The 19,620-nt window shown below is 41.6% G+C and overlaps 1 protein-coding gene across 1 annotated transcript in view; it reads right to left on the reverse strand.

Annotated features, from left to right (window-relative positions):
- The window catches only part of LOC149434720 (alpha-2,8-sialyltransferase 8F-like), a 51,940-nt gene that overhangs the window by 15,733 nt on the left and 16,587 nt on the right, over positions 1-19,620 (reverse strand). The window contains exons 4-5 of the mRNA XM_089663468.1: positions 10,804-10,945; positions 2,717-2,826 (exon numbers count right to left, since the gene is read on the reverse strand). Coding sequence (XP_089519594.1) covers positions 2,717-2,826; positions 10,804-10,945 — 252 coding nt within the window. The remainder of the gene's footprint in view (positions 1-2,716; positions 2,827-10,803; positions 10,946-19,620) is intronic.

The following is a 19,620-nucleotide window of genomic DNA, read 5'->3' on the forward strand; positions in this document are numbered from 1 at the left end:
CTTGAAGGTATAGTCTAGAGATGAGCGAAGTATTCAAAAATTCGATTCGGCTGATTCGGCGAATTTCAGGAAGAAATTCGATTCGATGCGAATTTATTCGCTACGAAGATAACTTATAAAAAGGGTTTCTAGGCTTCAGAGAGCCTTTAAATTAGTGCAGAACACTGTACCTTTAATTTAAATGCCCTTGGAGATGAGGAAGGAGAAGGAGAAGGATGAGAAGAAGGAGAAGGATGAGAAGAAGGAGAAGGATGAGAAGAAGGAGAAGGATGAGAAGAAGGAGAAGGAAAAGGAGAAGGAGAAGGAGAAGGAGAAGGATGAGAAGAAGGAGAAGGATGAGAAGATGGAGAAGGAGAAGGATGAGAAGAAGGAGAAGGAGAAGGATGAGAAGAAGGAGAAGGAGAAGGATGAGAAGAAGGAGAAGAAGAAGGATGAGAAGAAGGAGAAGGATGAGAAGAAGGAGAAGGAGAAGGATGAGAAGAAGGAGAAGGATGAGAAGAAGGATGAGAAGAAGGAGAAGGATGAGAAGAAGGAGAAGGAGAAGGATGAGAAGAAGGAGAAGGAGAAGGATGAGAAGAAGGAGAAGGATGAGAAGAAGGAGAAGGATGAGAAGAAGGAGAAGGATGAGAAGAAGGAGAAGGATGAGAAGAAGGATGAGAAGAAGGAGAAGGATGAGAAGAAGGATGAGAAGAAGGATGAGAAGAAGGAGAAGGATGAGAAGAAGGATGAGAAGAAGGAGAAGGATGAGAAGAAGGATGAGAAGAAGGAGAAGGATGAGAAGAAGGATGAGAAGAAGGAGAAGGATGAGAAGAAGGAGAAGGATGAGAAGCAGGATGAGAAGAAGGAGAAGGATGAGAAGAAGGATGAGAAGAAGGAGAAGGATGAGAAGAAGGAGAAGGATGAGAAGAAGGAGAAGGATGAGAAGAAGGATGAGAAGAAGGATGAGAAGAAGGAGAAGGATGAGAAGAAGGATGAGAAGAAGGAGAAGGATGAGAAGAAGGATGAGAAGAAGGAGAAGGATGAGAAGAAGGAGAAGGATGAGAAGAAGGATGAGAAGAAGGAGAAGGATGAGAAGGACAGTTCTGTGACAGTTTCTGTCTATTTCTGACAGTTCTGGGACATTCACTCCATACAGCGGTTGAAACATTGTATCTATTTGTTTCCATAAATGACATTCTGCAGATACACTTAGAGGAGCTCTGCAGATACACTTTTTGCCGGCTTGGAATTATTCTTATTTTCATCCTACTTCTTCTTCTTCTTCTTCATCCTCTTCTTCTTCTTCTGAGGATGAGGATGAAGAAGAAGAAGAAGAAGTAGGATGAAAATAAGAATTCCAAACCGGCAAAAAGTGTATGTGCAGAGTTCCTCTATTTCTGACAGTTCTCTGACAGCTCCTTCACATGTACAGCGGTTGAAACATCTGTATCCTAAATGGAAACTAATAGATACAATGTTTCAACCGCTGTACATGTGAAGGAACTGTCAGAGAAATGTCAGAAATAGCGGAGCTCTCTGCAGGGACACTTTTGCCGGCTGATCGGGAAAAATTCGATTCACGCACCCGAAGTAGGCAAAAATTTGGATCGAATTTTTCCTGAAATTTGTATCGAATTCCGGTTCGCCTGGTTCGATTCGCTCATCTCTAGTATAGTCCATACACACAGCTCTCTCAGAATACCTCTCTGAGTCCCAGGCCACAAGCAACTCCTTGCTCCAGCCCTGCCCTTTTTGTATCACCTGTTGGTGGACCTCAGTGGAGCCCAAACTCTGGTCCGGAACCACCTCTGCCATTGTGGCCCCGAAAACCCGGAGTGGACTCCACCTTACACCTCACAATATGATCTCATGCGAGGTGACACATATCGTCCATCCATCATTTTGCCGTTCATACTGTCACAATATATATATATATATATAGTATATATCACATTTCAATATATTTAATGTGATTTGTAGGTAGCTAATTGTAAACAATGTGTTCTTTGTATGCATTTATAAGAGACATGTTTACAAGCATATTGTAACTTCAGTTTATGTAATTGTATTAGATTTTTACAAAGCTATTCACAGAAGTAAATTCAATTTTGAAATGAAACACAATGATGCTTCTGTCAGTTTTGTCAGCTAGCTGTTGGCTAACCATTAGTAGGACACCATAGTAGGTATAATGTGACCCTCCTATTTGTACACACTGGTCATCCATGTCATCCACCAGAAGTTACTGCAATGCCTCTGCCTAAACGCTTTACATCAAATGAAATACAATATCAACCACACAGGGAGTGTATTGTTTTTAATGAACTATCCAGATCATACTGTAGACTCATAGCAGCAGCAAAGCCAAACCATTGTGTGGTACTGCAACAAAGGAAGCAGATCCTGGTTATGTAATGTACGGGTAAACACAGAGGCATGCATTTGTAAACCCCGACCCAAGACATGAGCAGACCAGCTAACCTGTTGATTGCTGAATGTCCAGCAGTCAATGTAAACTCTCCTGATTAGATGAGGTGTGCACTGCAGAGACTGGCACTGCAATGCTAAGTAATGTCCAGCAGATGCCAAAATCGTAAGTCTGAGCACCACAGTATACAAAGAAACAAGGTTTTTATATTAAAAAAATATTGAAATGAACAGAATTCCTTTTAAAAAGGGGAATGTTATAACCGAAGGTGAGAGGCACCTTTTTGGATAATCTCATCTTTACTCTTACCGAAACACAAAGTCAGCCCGGTCAATTTCAGCTCCGCAAAAGCTGCTGTTTAAAATTCCTCCATTTCCCACCACCGCGCAGCTTCTGATTGGCTTCTGGAATGGAGACTTCTACGATGAAAGAGAGATGGATGTTTGTTCACAATCCAACCTAATTGTTGCTCTGTTCATGATCTGAATACCCAGGTGAGTTGACATTAACTGAACCCGTTGCTTTGCGGTGTTCTCATATTACATCTAGGTATCTCTGAAGAACATTGTACAGAGATCGTGCAATTAGATTGTAAAGTGTATTAACTAGCTAAGCCACTTCCCGACTAACCTATTGTAATAATAGGTGCGGGTGTGTGCTCTGTTCTTACAGGTGGACGTTATGTCATCCTCCCGCTCGTGCACACCCCAGGGACCACACAGTGGTGTGAGTTGTGACCCGCTGTGTTCAAGGTGAACATTTTACCAGCCCACTGTGCACTGTACCATGTAAACGCTGTGACCAATCACAGTGATCACATGTCATTAGTAAACAATGCCTGTCATTCATGGCCATTGCTTACTATTGTGATCTCTGTGGTTGGTCACAGTGATCACATGGTATAGGGCCAAACACAGTGGACCTGTACCATGTGATAGATATGGCCAATAATAGCTATCACAATAGTAAATACTGGAAACATGAATGGATGCAATTCATAGTGCAAAAATTATTGCTTATACAGTGATTGTCACTGTAATAAGCAATCATAGTGTAAAAAATTCCTGATCACCTCCCCAGAGCAGTACAGTGTCACTATAGTACGTTGTACTGCTCTGGTGTCAGTACGTTCAAAAAATGTAAAGAGAGAAAAAAATTGTTTAAACAAAACTGTAAAAAGAATTATATACTGTATACACTCACCGGCCACTTTATTAGGTACTCCTTGCTAGTACCGGGTTGGACCCCTTCTTGCCTTCAGAACTGCCTTCATTATTCATGGTATAGATTCAACAAGGTGTTGGAAACATTCCTCAGAAATTTTGTTCCAAATTGACATGATAGCATCACACAGTTGCTACAGATTTGTCGGCTGCACATCCATGAACAGCTGATACAAGGCAGGATGGATCCATGCTTTCATGGTGTTTAAGCCAAATTCTGACCCCACCATCTGAATGCTGCAGCTGAAACTGAGACTCATCAGGCCAGGCAACATTTTTCCAATCTTCTGTTGTCCAATTTTGGTGAGCCTGTGTGAATTATAGCCTCCATAGCTGACAGGAGTGGCACCCGGTGTGGTCTTCTGCTGCTGTAGCCCATCTGCTTCAAGGTTGGACGTGTTGTGTGTTCAGAGATGGTATTCTGCATACCTTGGTTGTAACGAGGGGTTATTTTAGTTACTGTTGCCTTTCTATCATCTCCAACCAGTCTGCCCATTCTCCTCTGACCTCTGACACCAACAAGGCATTTTCCTCCACACAACTGCAGCTCACTGGATATTTTCTCTTTTTCGGACCATTCTCTGTAATCCCTAGAGATGGTTGTGTGACAATCCCAGTAGATCAGCAGTTTTTGAAATACTCAGTCCAACCCATATTGCAAAACAACCATGCCTGGTTCATAGTCACTTGATTTCCCTTACTTTCCCATTCTGATGCTCGGTTTAATCTTCAGCAAGTCGTCTTCACCGCGTCTGGATGCCTAAATGCATCGAGTTGCTGCCATGTGATTGGCTGATTAGTAATTTGTGTTACCGAGCAATTGAACTGGTGGACCTAATAAAGTGACTGGCGAGTGTGTGTATATACAGTGTATATATATATATAGCACAGTGGCTTAGTGGTTAGCACTTCTGCCTTGCAGTAATTGGGTCATGGGTTCAATTCCCAACCATGGAGTTTGCATGTTCTCCTTGTGTTCACGTGGGTTTCCTCCGGGTACTCCGGTTTCCTCCAAAGACATGCTGGTAGGTTAATTGGCTCCTGTCTAAATTGTCCTAGTTTTATCCCTGGCCATGCAGGATCTCCTGCATGGTGGGGGTTGGGGAAAGACCTGGTAACCTACCCTGTAAAAATAATTTCTAAGAGAATTCATGGAAAAAGTCACTTACGAGTGACGGTCCATGCAATCGCCAAGGGTCAGATATGACTGAATAGATATATATAGTATATATATATTTTTTTTACATACTGTAACCAATCAGTGTCCCTAATCACTGCAACATTAGTTATATTGACCCTAGTTACCACCACACTGGTTACAGTGTCTCTTTATGCGTAATTTATGCTCCTTGAAATCCCAAAGGTGCTCTTTGGATTTTGGGCCCATCTAAGCATCTTGGTTGTGAAAAAGGTCTCCCACACGTGGTACCCCCATACTCGGCAGGCATAGCAGAATGTGTTTTGGGCTGTAATTGTACGTATGACTATGCTGCATGTGAGAAATAACTTGTTAAACAGAAAAATATGAAAGAAAAACATTGTATTTAATTGTTTTCATTTTCCAAAAAAGTGTGACAAAACATACAACTTTGGCGTGTCTATATTCCAAAAAGGGGTCATTTTGGGGGTATTTGTTTTGTCCTGGCATTTTAGGGCCTCATAACATTTCGACAAGAAAATTCACCCTGGATCTTTTGATGATGAAACGCGTCTGGGGGAGCCTCCTACTGACATCATCGCGTCCTATGCCGGCTTAGTGATTATTTTTACATGTGCATTGTTTTTAATGACACATGAGTGCATTTCTTGGCTTAAATAAATATTTAAACTGATTTTTACACTATGGAGAGGCAACTTTGTTTGCTTTGTATGAGTTGTATTGTTGAAAGTTCAGACTTGGTTGTTTGAGTAGCAGCTTTCCTAATGGCTACAGAAGATGTTCGAAGGTGCCATTGATGTCTCTGGAAACTGGAAAAGTGCTATATGACCATTCTTATTAAAGGGGGTCATAGATAATTGGTAAATGTGTATTCCACTATCACTCTGGGGGAAGGTGCATGTTTTGATGTCACTGACACAACGCCATCTGAAGAGGCACAGATTTACTTTCTTTGCACTTGAAAATGGGACTTTATTAGGACACTTTATTTAACCACATCCCACCCGACCTACAGTTGTGTTCAAAATAATATCAGTGTGTTGAAAAAAGTGAATAAAGCTGAAAATCCTTCTAATAGCTTTTATTTCCATCCACACAAATGCATTGGGAACACGACACATTCTATTCCAAATCACAACATGAAGAAAAATACATCAAATTTGTGTTGTTCCTCTAAAAAAACTGAAGAAATTGAATATTAGACGGTTCAAAAAAATGGCAGTGTTTGTATTCTTCTTTACAAACTCAAACATTCACTATATAAACTGAGAAATGTTTGAAGATTTTGCTTTCCTTTGAATGACTTCATGAATATTTGGTTGTAGTTGCACTGTTTCTGAGAACTGCTGTACATCTGTGTTGCATGGAGTCACCCAACTTCTGGCCCCTGTGATCAGGTATTCCAGCCCAGGATGATTGGACCACATTCCACAGTTCTTCTCTATTTCTTGGTTTTGCCTCAGAAATGGCATTTTGGATGTCACCCCACAAGTTTTCTATTGGATGAAGATCCAGGGATTGGGCTGGCCACTCCATAACGTCCATCTTGTTGGTCTGGAACCAAGATGTTGCACGTTTACTGGTGTGTTTGGGGTCGTTGTCTTGTTGGAACACCCATTTCAAGGGCATTTCCTCTTCAGCATAAAGCAGCATGACCTCTTCAAGTATTCTGATGTATTCAAACTGATCCATGATCCCTGGTATGCGATAAATAGGCCCAACACCGTAGTATGAGAAACATCCCCATATCATGATGCTTGCACCACCATGCTTCACGGTCTTCACAGTGTACTGTGGCTTGAATTCAGTGTTTGGGGGTCGTCTGACAAACTGTCTCCGTCCACTAGACCCAAAAAGAACAATCTTACTTTCATCCGTCCACAAAATGTTGCGCCATTTCTCTTTAGGCCAGTCAATGTGCTCTTTGGCAGATTGTAACCTCTTCAGCACACGTCATTTTCCCAACAGTGGGACTTTGCGGGGACTTCTTGCAGATAGCTTGGCTTCACATAGGCGTCTTCTAATTGTAACAGTCCTCACAGGGAACGTCACACCTTCTTTCATCTTCCTGGAGCTGATTGTTGGCTGAGTCCGCCCCATTTTGGTTATCCTTCTATCCATTCCAATGGTAGTTTTTCGCTTTCTTCCACGTCTTTCAGGCTTTGGTTGCCATTTTAAAGCATTTGCCATCATTTTAGCTGAGCAGCCGATCATTTTCTGCACTTCTTTATGTTTTCCCCTCCAATCAACCTTTTAATCAAGGTACGCTGTTCTTCTGAACAATGTCTGGAACGACCCATTTTCCTCAGAATTTCAGAGAGAAATGCACTGTAACCAGCATGTCCAACATTTGCTGCCTTCCTTCCTAAATAAGGGCAATAATTGCCACCTGTTTTTCAAAGAATGAATGACCTCACTAATAGAACTCCACACGGCTATTATTTTGAACACGCCCCTTTCAATGAGTGATTCAATGACACAGAATCAGCAGCATGCATGTCATGACTGTTGGGTCTGTTGGATTTCTATTACTCTACTACACCTGCTAGGAAATTATTTGCCATGTAGAAATATCATTTCTACCAAAAACAGTGATTGATCCGGTTAGTGATGTCTGACTGCTATTATTTTGAACACAACTGTATATCAATTTGACCGCTGGGCAGGACTTTCCTCATTCCAGGTGGATGTCTTTTGACGTCCTCCCGGAACAAGGCTCACGCTGCCTTGGGGCCATGCTGCAGGTACGATCTGTCACCAGCTGTGTCCATCGGACACAGTCGATGACTGATCAGTGTACTGGCCCACTGCCAGTACCTAGTGATCGCTGTGACCAATCACAGCAGATCACATGACAATTGTAAACAAAGAAGGGTTTTGTTTCATGGTATTCATTGTTACAATTGTGTTGTTAGCTGTGATTGGTCACGGTGATCACATGGTACAGACAGGGCCAATCACAGCCCATCTGTACCAAGTGATTAGCTATGACCAATCAGAGCAAAACCACGAATGAATCTATTTCCTTTAGTAAAATGCTTGCTTATAGCAGTGAAATTCACTGCCATAAGCAATCATAATATGTAAAAAAAAAAAAAAAAACCCTGATCACTTTCCCAGAGTAGTACAATGTTACTATGGTAACATTATATTTCTCTGCTCACAAATTTAAAAAAAATAAAATAAAAAAAAATTTAATAAAAAAGGGGAAAATATTATTTTATTTTTGTACAGTCGTCAGTGTCCCTGATCACCGCTACACCAGTTATGTGATGATGCTGCACTGCACTTGTGACAGTATGTAACAAAAATTCCTAATTTTCAAAAACATTATGACAAACAAATTACAACTTAAGAAAAAAAACTTGCCATGCCTCTTAGTAATACCTGTCTACTTTCCAAAAAGGGGTCATTTTGGGTGTATTTGTACTGTCCTGATATTTCTGGGCCTCAAGACATTAGATCGGCCATCAGTACATCAGGATTTATCGAATTTTAACATATACCGTATACCTACATTTGAAGACTTTCCTACAGACTAAATATTAAACACTGATTTAGGTTCTTTTCACCACCAAGAAATGTAGCAGAATACATTTTGGCCTAAATTTATGAAAAACAATTATGTATTTGCAAAATTTTATCACAGAAACAAAGAAAAACTATTTTTTTTAAATAAATATTTGTTTGTTTTTTCATTTATTTAGGAAAAATGGGTGATTAAATACCACCAAAAGAAAGGTCTATTTGTGTACAAAATAATTGACAAACATTTAGTTTGGTTACAGCGTTGCATGACTGTGCAATTGTCATTCATAGCTAAAAGCTTAAAATTGGTCTGGGTAGGAAGGGGGGGAAAGTTCCCGGTATTGAAGTGGTTAATTTAATTTATCTTAATTCTAGTATTTTTATAATTTTTTTTACTAATATTTGAATTTTAAGGTTTATACACTGGGATTGTATGTTTTGCACATATATTATATTTGGTGGTTATTTACTGAGCGCAACACGCTAATATTCCAGTTATATTTATTAGAAGGGATGTCTTCTTTTTGTGTTTGCTGCTCTATAGTTTTAGGGGTTTTTAGGGCAGTTAAGCAGTTTTCACAATTTAACAAAAAAAAAATAAAAACCCAGTGGTGATTAAATACCACCAAAAGAAAGTTCCATCTATCTAAAAAAAAAAAAAGATACATTTCAATAGGGTACAGTGTTGCATGATTGAATTTTCATTTAAATTGTGACATCGCTAAAAGCTGGAAATTGGTCTGGACTGTAACCACTGTTTACCCCCCCCCCCCCCCTTCCTGACCAGGCCATTTTTTGCGTTACTGTAACTGACAATTGCGCAATCATGCAATGCTGCACCCAAATGAAATTTACATCCTTTTTTTCCCACAAATAGTGCTTTCTTTCGGTGGTATTTGATCACCTGTGTGTTTTTTATTTTTTTGCTCTATAAATAAAAAAAGACCAACAATTTTGAGAAAATGAATATATTTTTGACCTTTTGCTATTAAACATGTCCAGTAAAAAAAAAATGTTAAAAATCAAATTTCCTCATAAATTTAAGGCAAAATCTATTCTGCTCCGTGTATTTGCTAAAAAAAAAAATCCCAATACGTGTAAATTAATTGCTTTATGCAAAAGTTATAGTGTTTACAAATGGCGGCATAGATACTGAAATTTTTTTTTTTATACTAGTAATGGCGGTGATCAGTGACTGCGGCGGGCATTCTGACACTGGGGGGGAACTGACTTTGTTTCACTGACATCCCCAGTGACAGCAATGCAGTGATCAGTGCTAATACAAATCACTGACACTGTACTAATGGCACTGGGCAGGAAGGGGTTACCATCTGGGGCCATCAAAGGGTTAACTGTGTGCTGTGTGTGTTTTACTATGGAGACATGCTGTGCAGAGCGATACACAGCAGCACATCCTTGCTTACAGGGGAGAGATCTGTGTTCTCTACATACAGGTCTCTCCCCTGTCAGTTATACTCACTGGTCGCCGGGTGAAGGCGGGAAATCTCAGGCCGGGACCCAGTGATTGACAGCTGTAGCTGCCAATGGCGGTGTGGATAGGGCGTTGTGCACGCGCACCCCCTACTCGGAAATGCAAAGTCACGCATATTTACGATTTTGTGCACCCGTGTCACCCTGTAGCAGTAGTTCTGATATGGGGGGGTCAGGAAGAGGTTAAAGGCGTACCTGTTGGTAAAACATTAACAAATAGGGTTTACTTTCACTTTAAAGGAATTGTAAACCTTCGCCTTGTAAAACAACCCATTCAGTTTACAACATAAATTAAAGGCAAAACATTTGTATATAAATATAAATAAATACCCCCCCCCCCCTTTTTTTTTTATAAATGACCTTATACCCTCTGTTTTCAGCTCCGCAGAGAGGTGGGGGTGGAGAAACAGCAGCTCACTGATCTTCCCAATCAATGGCTGTACAGGGATGTGTGTCAGCACAAGTCTGATCACTGGAAGAGAGCAGGCTGAGTTCCCAGCACGGGTAGAGAACTGACCACGCTGCGCTCTCATACCTAGTGTGGTCAGTTTTTGATAGGAAAGCAGAGGGACTGGTAGGATCACCAGGATTTCACAAAGGAAGCAATACAAAGAGAACAGGGCACTCTTCATGCATTACATGGTACAGCAGGCAGAGATCAGGAATATGACATGCTGGGTTTACATATTCTTTCATTTGCACAGGACTAACATGCACGCAGATTCACTGGATGGATGGATGGATGGATGGATATGCTTTTTTTAATTGTTTTTAAATAAGAAGACCCCTTAAACTCCAAACCTTCTGCATTCATTAATATCTAGCACAGTACAACATCCAACTGATTTAGGAGGCAGGAACCATCCATGACCCCCCTACACTGGCCTGCCTGCCCACACGTCCCTCTCCATTCCCCAGTGTTGGGTCTCATTGTCCCGGATGCCGTGATTTCCTCCTCAGAAATGGGAACATGGAGGTTCTTGGCTGGCTCTCACCTTTGGAAACAAACTGTAAAGGCTCTCGGTGACGTTTCTGCTTCCTTTCCCTCCATCATAGCGAATTGTACGTCCAATCGGAGTGTTCTCCTGCGTCACGATCATGGAATAGGAGGCGTTGCAACATTTTTGAAACTCCGCCCTGAGCAATGAAAAAGAATTCATACAAATCATCATCCATAACTGGGTTTCGTTCACGTCCGCCATGCTTCTACATAAATATATACATTTAATGATTACAATCAAATTGTTTTCATCTTCTTTTCATCCTTTGTTGTGTCTCAGTGTTCCTGATCTCCTCCTGCCACTCTTCAGCCAAGCCTACTTAACCACTTACCCTCCAGAGGACCCCCCCCCCACCAGGCCATTATTTGCGTTACAGCCAGGGGCGGACTGACAACTCATGGGGCCCCCGGGCAATTGAGGATCATGGAGCCCCTGTGTCCTTGCCCACACTCAAAACACACCCAAAAAAAGCCTATAAAAGGTACTAGGGGCATTTTATGGGGCCCCCTAATGACCCCAGGCCCTCAGGCAGTGCCCGAGTGCTGGAATGGTCAGTCCGCCCCTGGTTACAGTGTTACTTTAACTGACAATTGAGCAGTCATGCAACGCTGCACCCAAATTAAATTTACGTCCTTTTTTCCCTCAAACAGAGCTTTCTTCGGTGGTATTTGATTGCCTGTGCATTTTTTTTTTTTGCTCTATAAACAAAAAAAAATGACAATTTTGAAAAAAAAACTATTTTTTACTTTTTCCTATTAAACATGTCCAATATAAAAATTTTAAAAATCTAATTTCGTCATAAATTTAGGCCACAATGTATTCTGCTCCGTGTCTTTGCTAAAAAAAATCCCAATACATGTAAATTAATTGGTTTACATGACAGTTATAGCGTCTGCAAATGGCGGGAAAGATACTGGAATTTTTTTTTACTAGTGATGGCGGCAATCAGCAACTTATAACAGGACTGCGGCGGGCATTATGACACTGGGGGGGGGACTAACTATCACTGGCATCCCCAGTGACACCAATACAGTGATCATTGCTTATTAAAAGCACTGACACTGTTCTAATGGCACTGGGAAGGAAGGGGTTAACATCTGGGGCCATCAAAGGGTTAAATGTGTGTTGTGTGTTACTAGGGAGAAATGCTGTTCAGAGAGATACAAAGCAGCATGTCCTGGATGACAGGAGAGAGATCTGTGTGTAAACAACTTTCCCAGATGATCACCGGGTTCCTGTGGGGAATCACTGGCCGGTACCCGGTGACTGACATCCCTAGCCGCCCTACCCAGAAATGTGAAATCAGGTCTATATAGGTGATTTTGTGCAGCCCTGCAGCAGTACTTCTAGAACTGGTTAAAGTGGCTCTAAACCTCAGATATGAAGTATGAACAAAGCATACCCTGCTACAGTGTGTACTTGTCTCAATTCAGAGCACTGCGTGTCATTTCCATCTGCTGCCTCTGCTATCTGCACTTCTGACACCAAGAGAAAAAAAGGTGACAGCACACAGCTTGTGATTGACAGAATCAGCTCTGTTCCTGTGAGCTGTGTGGAGGGGGTGTGTCTCTTACCTCCAATCAGCTCTCAGAGCTCTGCAGAGTGTAATTTCAGCTCTCCGCCCCCTTTTTTTGACAGCCCTACAAGCTTTATGAAATCAGCACATTGATAGATGTAGAGGAAGAGATGCAGATTAACAGAAATATATTATTTCAAAACTGTAAATGGTGAGTGTTCTCTGAATGAAAGCAGCTGGCACAAGGGATAGTGACAATCGATCACAAAATATAATCTATGTGTATAAAGTGCAGCGCAAAAAAATCTATCCAACATATTTAAAACAACAAAAATATGTGCAAATGAGTGCAATCAATAAAGCAACATGAATTAAGTTCATTCAGTATAAATGTGTATCTGTGACGTCATGAAGCAAAAAGTGTCCAATTCCACACAGTGAATACTCCGCCACCACTATGTACTCACCACTGTGCACTCACCACTGTGCACTCACCACTATGCACTCACCACAGTGCACTCACCACAGTGCACTCACCACTGTGCACTCACCACTGTGCACTCACCACTGTGCACTCACCACTCTGCACTCACCACTATGCACTCACCACAGTGCACTCACCACAGTGCACTCACCACTGTGCACTCACCACTATGCACTCACCACTGTGCACTCACCACTGTGCACTCACCACTATGCACTCACCACAGTGCACTCACCACTGTGCACTCACCACTGTGCACTCACCACTGTGCACTCATCATTGTGCACTCACCACTGTGCGCTCACCACTGTGCGCTCACCACTGTGCGCTCACCACTGTGCACTCACCATTGTGCACTCACCACTGTGCACTCACCACTCTGCACTCACCACTGTGCACTCACCACTCTGCACTCACCACTGTGCACTCACCACTCTGCACTCACCACTGTGCACTCACCACTCTGCACTCACCACTCTGCACTCACCACTGTGCACTCACCACTGTGCACTCACCACTCTGCACTCACCACTGTGCACTCACCACTGTGCACTCACCACTGTGCACTCACCACTCTGCACTCACCACTGTGCACTCACCACTGTGCATTCACCACTGTGCACTCACCACAATGCACTCACCACTCTGCACTCACCACTGTGCACTCACCACTCTGCACTCACCACAATGCACTCACCACTGTGCACTCACCACTCTGCACTCACCACTGTGCACTCACCACAATGCACTCACCACTCTGCACTCACCACTGTGCACTCACCACAGTGCACTCACCACAGTGCACTCACCACTGTGCACTCACCACTGTGCACTCACCACTATGCACTCACCACTATGCACTCACCACAACGCTACTTGTACTGAAGGTCAAAAAGTTCCCTCTCCAGAGTCCGCAGGACAAGTGACCTCCTATGGAAAAGCCTCACCACACGGAGCTCAGAAAACCATTCATAGTGCAGGATTTATTTAAAATTGAAGTAAAAACATTCCACGTGGAAACATAAATATAAACATGGAGTCGCATACCAAAATGGCTCCTGTTCCGGAGCACGAACATGGCATCATGACGTCAGCACGTAGGCTCCATCCAACGCGTTTCGTGCAGGGGTCCTCAGGGGTATGCCCATGCTGCACTATGAATAGTTTTCTGGGTTCCATGTGGTGAGTCTTTTCTTTAGGAGGTCACTTGTCCTGCAGACTCTGGAGAGTGAAGTTTTTGACCTTTGGTTATTGCTACAGTACAAGTATCATTGTGGTGAGTGCATAGTGGTGGAGTATTCATTGGACCCCCAAGCACTGTGTGGAATTGGACACTTTTTGTTGTGCTTCATAGCATCACTGATATACACATTTATACTGAATGGACTTTATCTGTTCCTTATATTCATTTGCTTACTTGCTGCTTTATCGATTGCAATAATTTACACATATTTTTGATGTTTTAAATGTGTTGGATAGATTGTTAGCGCCGCACTTTATACACATAGATAAACAGATACAACTTACAGTAGATACATTTAAAGACATACAGTATATTTGAAATGTATTTTAAAAAAAAATTTCATATATTTTGTAATAAAAACGCATTTCAACATGCAGTATATACAGTATATTGAAATATATCGAATATGGACAAAATTGTAGCATTTCAAATATATTTTTCTTCCATATGAGAAAGCAGTGTGCTTACAGTGTAAAAACAGCACACAGTTAACCCTTTGATCACCCCAGGTGTTAACCCCTTCCTGCCCACTGCTATTAGTACAGTCAGTGCTTTTTATTAGCACTGATCACTGTATTGGTGTCACTGGGGATGTGAGTGCCCCCCAGTGTTAGAATGCTCCCCCGCAGTCCCACCATAAGTCGCTGATCGCTGCCATTACTAGTAAAAAAAACAATTCCAGTATTTATACCGCCTTTTGTAAACGCTATAACTTTCACGTAAACCAATGAATTTACACGTATTGGGATTTTTTTTTAGCAAAGACATGGAGCAGAATACATTTTGGCCTAAATTTATGACGAAATTTGGATTTTTTAAATTTTTACTGGACATGTTTAATAGAAAAAGTCCAAAATACTTTTTTTTTCTCAAAATTGTCAGTCTTTATTCTGTTTATAGCGCAAAAAATGAAAGACGCACAGTCGATCAAATACCACTGAAAGAAAGCTCTATTTGTGGAAAAAAAGGACATAAATTTAATTTGGGTGCAGCATTGCATGACCGCGCAATTGTCAGTTAAAGTAATGCAGGGCCATATCGCAAAAAATGGCCTGGTCAGGAAGGGGGGTACAGTTGCAAGAAAAAGTATGTGAACCCCTTGGGATTACGTGGAGTTTTGCATGAATTTGGCATAAAATGTGCTCTGAACGTCATCTAAGTCACAACAATAGAAGAACACAGTCTGCTGAACATAATACTACACAAACATTAGATGTTGCCATGGTTTAATTGCACATAACATGTAAACATTCACAGTGCAGGGAGGAAAAAGTATGTGAAGCCCTAACTTAATGACTTCTCCCAGAGCTAATTGGAGCCAGGAGTGAGCCAACCTTGACTCCAATCAGTGTGATGATATTGGATGTGTTGCTGACAGCTGTCCTGCACTGCACTTGTGACAGTATGTAAAAAAATTTCCTAATTTTCAAAAACATTATGACAAACAAATTACAACTTAAGAAAAAAAAACGTGCCATGCCTCTTAGTAATACCTGTCTACTTTCCAAAAAGGGGTCATTTTGGGTGTATTTGTACTGTCCTGATATTTCTGGGCCTCAAGACATTATATCGGCCATCAGTACATCAGGATTGATTGAATTTTAACATATACCGTATACCTACATTTGTCGACTCTATAACTTTCCTACAGACTAAATATTAAACACTGATTTAGGTTATTTTCACCACCAAGAAATGTAGCAGAATACATTTTGGCCTAAATTTATGAAAAACAATTACAGTTGCAAGAAAAAGTATGTGAACCCCTTGGGATTACATGGAGTTTTGCATGAATTGGGCATAAAATGTGCTCTGAACGTCATCTAAGTCACAACAATAGAAGAACACAGTCTGCTGAACATAATATTACACAAACATTAGATGTTGCCATGGTTTAATTGCACATAACATGTAAACATTCACAGTGCAGGGAGGAAAAAGTATGTGAACCTTTGGACTTAATAACTGGTTTACCCTCCTTTAGCAGCAATAACCTCAACCAACGTTTCCTGTAGTTGCAGATCAGACCTGCACAATGATCTGGAGTCATTTTGGACCACTCCTCTTCACAAAACTGTTTCAGTGTAGCAATATTCTTGGGATGTCTGGTGTGAATCGCTCTCTTAAGGTCATGCCACAGCATTTCAATGGGGTTGAGGTCAGGACTCTGACTGGGCCACTCCAGAAGGTGTATTCTGTGCTGTTGCAGCCATTGTTTTGTTGAATGACTTGTATGCTTTGGGTCATTGTCCTGTTGCATCACCCATCCTCTGCGGAGGTTCAGTTGGCGGACAGATGGTCGTACGTTTTCCTGCAAAATGTCTTGATAAACTCTGGAATTCATTTTCCCATCAATGACAACAATCCGTCCAGGCCCTGAGGCAGCAAAGTAGCCCCAAACCATGATGCTCCCTCCGCCATGTTTCACAGTGGGGATGAGGTTTTGATGTTGGTGTGCTGTGCCTTTTTTTCTCCACACATAGTGTTGTGTGTTCTTCCCAAACAACTCAATCTTGGTTTCATCTGTCCACAGTATATTTTGCCAGTAGTGCTGTGGAACATCCAGGTGCTCTTTTGCAAAATTCAAACGTGCTGCAATTTTCTTTTTGGACAGCAATGGCTTCCTCCGTGGTGTCCTCCCATGTACTCCATTCTTGTTTAATGTTTTCCTTATTGTAGATGTGTCAACAAAAATGTTAGCATGTGCCAGAGATTTCTGTAGATCTTTAGCTGACACTCTGGGATTCTTCTTACCTCATGCAGCTTTCTGCGCTGTGCTCTTGCAGTCATTTTTACAGGACGACCATGACTAGGGAGAGTAGCAACAGTGCTAAACTTTCTCCATTTGTAGACAGTCTGTCTTACCGTGGACACATGAACATCAAGGCTCAAGGAGATACTTTTGTAAACCCTTTCCAGCTTCATGCAAGTCAACAATTCTTGATCGTAGGTCTTCCGAAAGCTCTTTTCTGCGAGGCATGGTTCACATCAGACAGGGCTTCTTGAAACCAGTAAACGCAAAACAGGTGTGTGTTTTTTAAGGGCAGGACAGCTGTCAGCAACACATCCAATATCATCACACTGATTGGAGTCAAGGTTGGCTCACTCCTGGCTCCAATTAGCTCTGGGAGAAGTCATTAAGCTAGGGCCTCACATACTTTTTCCTCCCTGCACTGTGAATGTTTACATGTTATGTGCAATTAAACCATGGCAACATCTAATGTTTGTGTAGTATTATGTTCAGCAGACTGTGTTCTTCTATTGTTGTGACTTAGATGACGTTCAGAGCACATTTTATGCCCAATTCATGCAAAACTCCACGTAATCCCAAGGGGTTCACATACATTTTTTGCAACTTTATGTCCTCAGGAGGGCAAGGGGTTAATAGTAAAAAGTCAAAAATATGTTTTTTTTCTCAAAATTGTTGATCTTTTGTTTATAGCGCAAAAAAACGCACAAGCGATCAAATATCATCGAAAGAAAGCTCAATTTGAGGGGAAAAAAGGATGTAAATTTCATTTGGGTGCAGCGTTGCATGACCGCACAATTGTCAGTAAAAGTAACTCAGCACCATATCGCAAAAATGGCTTGGTCAGGAAGGGGGGGGGGGGATTCTCTGGAGGGCAAGGAGTTAATCCAAGCAGATGCCGTGGAGATAAAAACAAAACAACTGGCCATTGTTAACCCGCACACCACCCAAAGGTGGAAGGTCTTCCCATGCAAGAACTACTGTAGGGTGCCCTGGTGGCCACTGAGGCCAGTGGGAGTCAGCCCCCCTCCCCCTCCATCCATGTAGTTAACCATTAGCCGCCCGGCCAATGGCCGTTTGGCGGCTTCAAAAGTGTCTCTGCACTCCGGGTGCACGCCATTTGGTGTGCTCCCGCACATGCGCAGTTTGCGCTAATGCAGAGCGGTGCAGCAATGCGATCTGTCACTGGCCGTGCACCTCGGACACAGCCGATGACAGATCCGAGTACCGGCTCCCGTTGCTGGTACCATGTGACCTGCTGTGACCAATCACAGCAGGTCACATGACAGTTGTATACAATGGATGGCTTCATTCATGATGCCATCCATTGTATACTAGTGCCTAGCTGTGAATGGTCACAGCAGGTCACATGCACATGTCATGTGATTAGCTGTGACCAAATCACAGCTAAGCATAAAAAAAAAAAAAAAAAGCTGAATGAATCGATGTCATTCAGGTAAATGCTTGCTTATAGCAAAGTAATTCTTTGCTATAAGCAAATTGTGTAAAAAAAAAAAAAAAAAAATACTGATCACTTCCCCAAAGTAGTACAATGTTACTATGGTAACATTGTACTACTTTGGTCATAGTAAAATATGAAAAAAAAATCTTAAAAAAAAAAAGAAAAGGTAATAAAAATTAAATAATTAAATATAATAAAAAAAAAAATATATATATATATTTTTTTTTTTTCATACTGTCACCAGTCAGTGTCCCTGTTAACCGCCATGCCAGTTATATGATGACGCTGTACTGCACTGGTGACAGTATGTAAAAAAAAAATAGTGAAAATAATTTTTTTAATTTTTTCATTTTCCGAAAAATTATGACAAAAAAATACAACTTCAAAAAACTCGCCATGCCTCTTATGAAGTACGTCGGACTGTCTACTCTGCAAAAAGGGGTCATTTGGGGGATATCTGTACTATTCTGACATTTGGGGGATATCTGTACTGTTCTGACATTTGGGGGATATCTGTACTGTTCTGACATTTGGGGGATATCTGTACTGTTCTGACATTTGGGGGATATCTGTACTGTTCTGACATTTGGGGGATATCTGTACTGTTCTGACATTTGGGGGATATCTGTACTGTTCTGACATTTGGGGGATATCTGTACTATTCTGACATTTGGGGGATATCTGTACTGTTCTGACATTTGGGGGATATCTGTACTGTTCTGACATTTGGAGGATATCTGTCCCGTCCTGACATTTGGGGATATCTGTACTATTCTGACATTTGGGGGATATCTGTACTGTCCTGACATTTGGGGGATATCTGTACTGTTCTGACATTTGTGGGATATCTGTACTGTCCTGACATTTGGGGAATATCTGTACTGTTCTGACATTTGGGGGATATCTGTACTGTCCTGACATTTGGGGGATATCTGTACTGTCCTGACATTTGGGGGATATCTGTACCGTCCTGACATTTGGGGGATATCTGTACTGTTCTGACATTTGGAGTATATCTGTACTGTCCTGACATTTGGGGAATATCTGTACTGTCCTGACATTTGGGGGGATATCTGTACCGTTCTGACATTTGGGGGATATCTGTACTGTCCTGACATTTGGGGGATATCTGTACTGTTCTGACATTTGGGGGGATATCTGTACCATTCTGACATTTGGGGGATATCTGTACTATTCTGACATTTGGGGGATATCTGTACTGTTCTGACATTCTTGGACCTCAAGAAATTAGATTGGCTGTCAGTACTTCAGAATTGATCAATATTCAGATCTATACCATAGTTTGTGAACTCTATAACTTTCCTGCAGACTAAATAATACATCCTAATTTGGGTTA

The sequence above is a fragment of the Staurois parvus genome, unplaced genomic scaffold (genome assembly GCF_062004578.1).
Source record: "Staurois parvus isolate SC_StPar_1 unplaced genomic scaffold, SC_StPar_1.0 ptg001694l, whole genome shotgun sequence".
NCBI lineage: Eukaryota > Metazoa > Chordata > Amphibia > Anura > Ranidae > Staurois > Staurois parvus.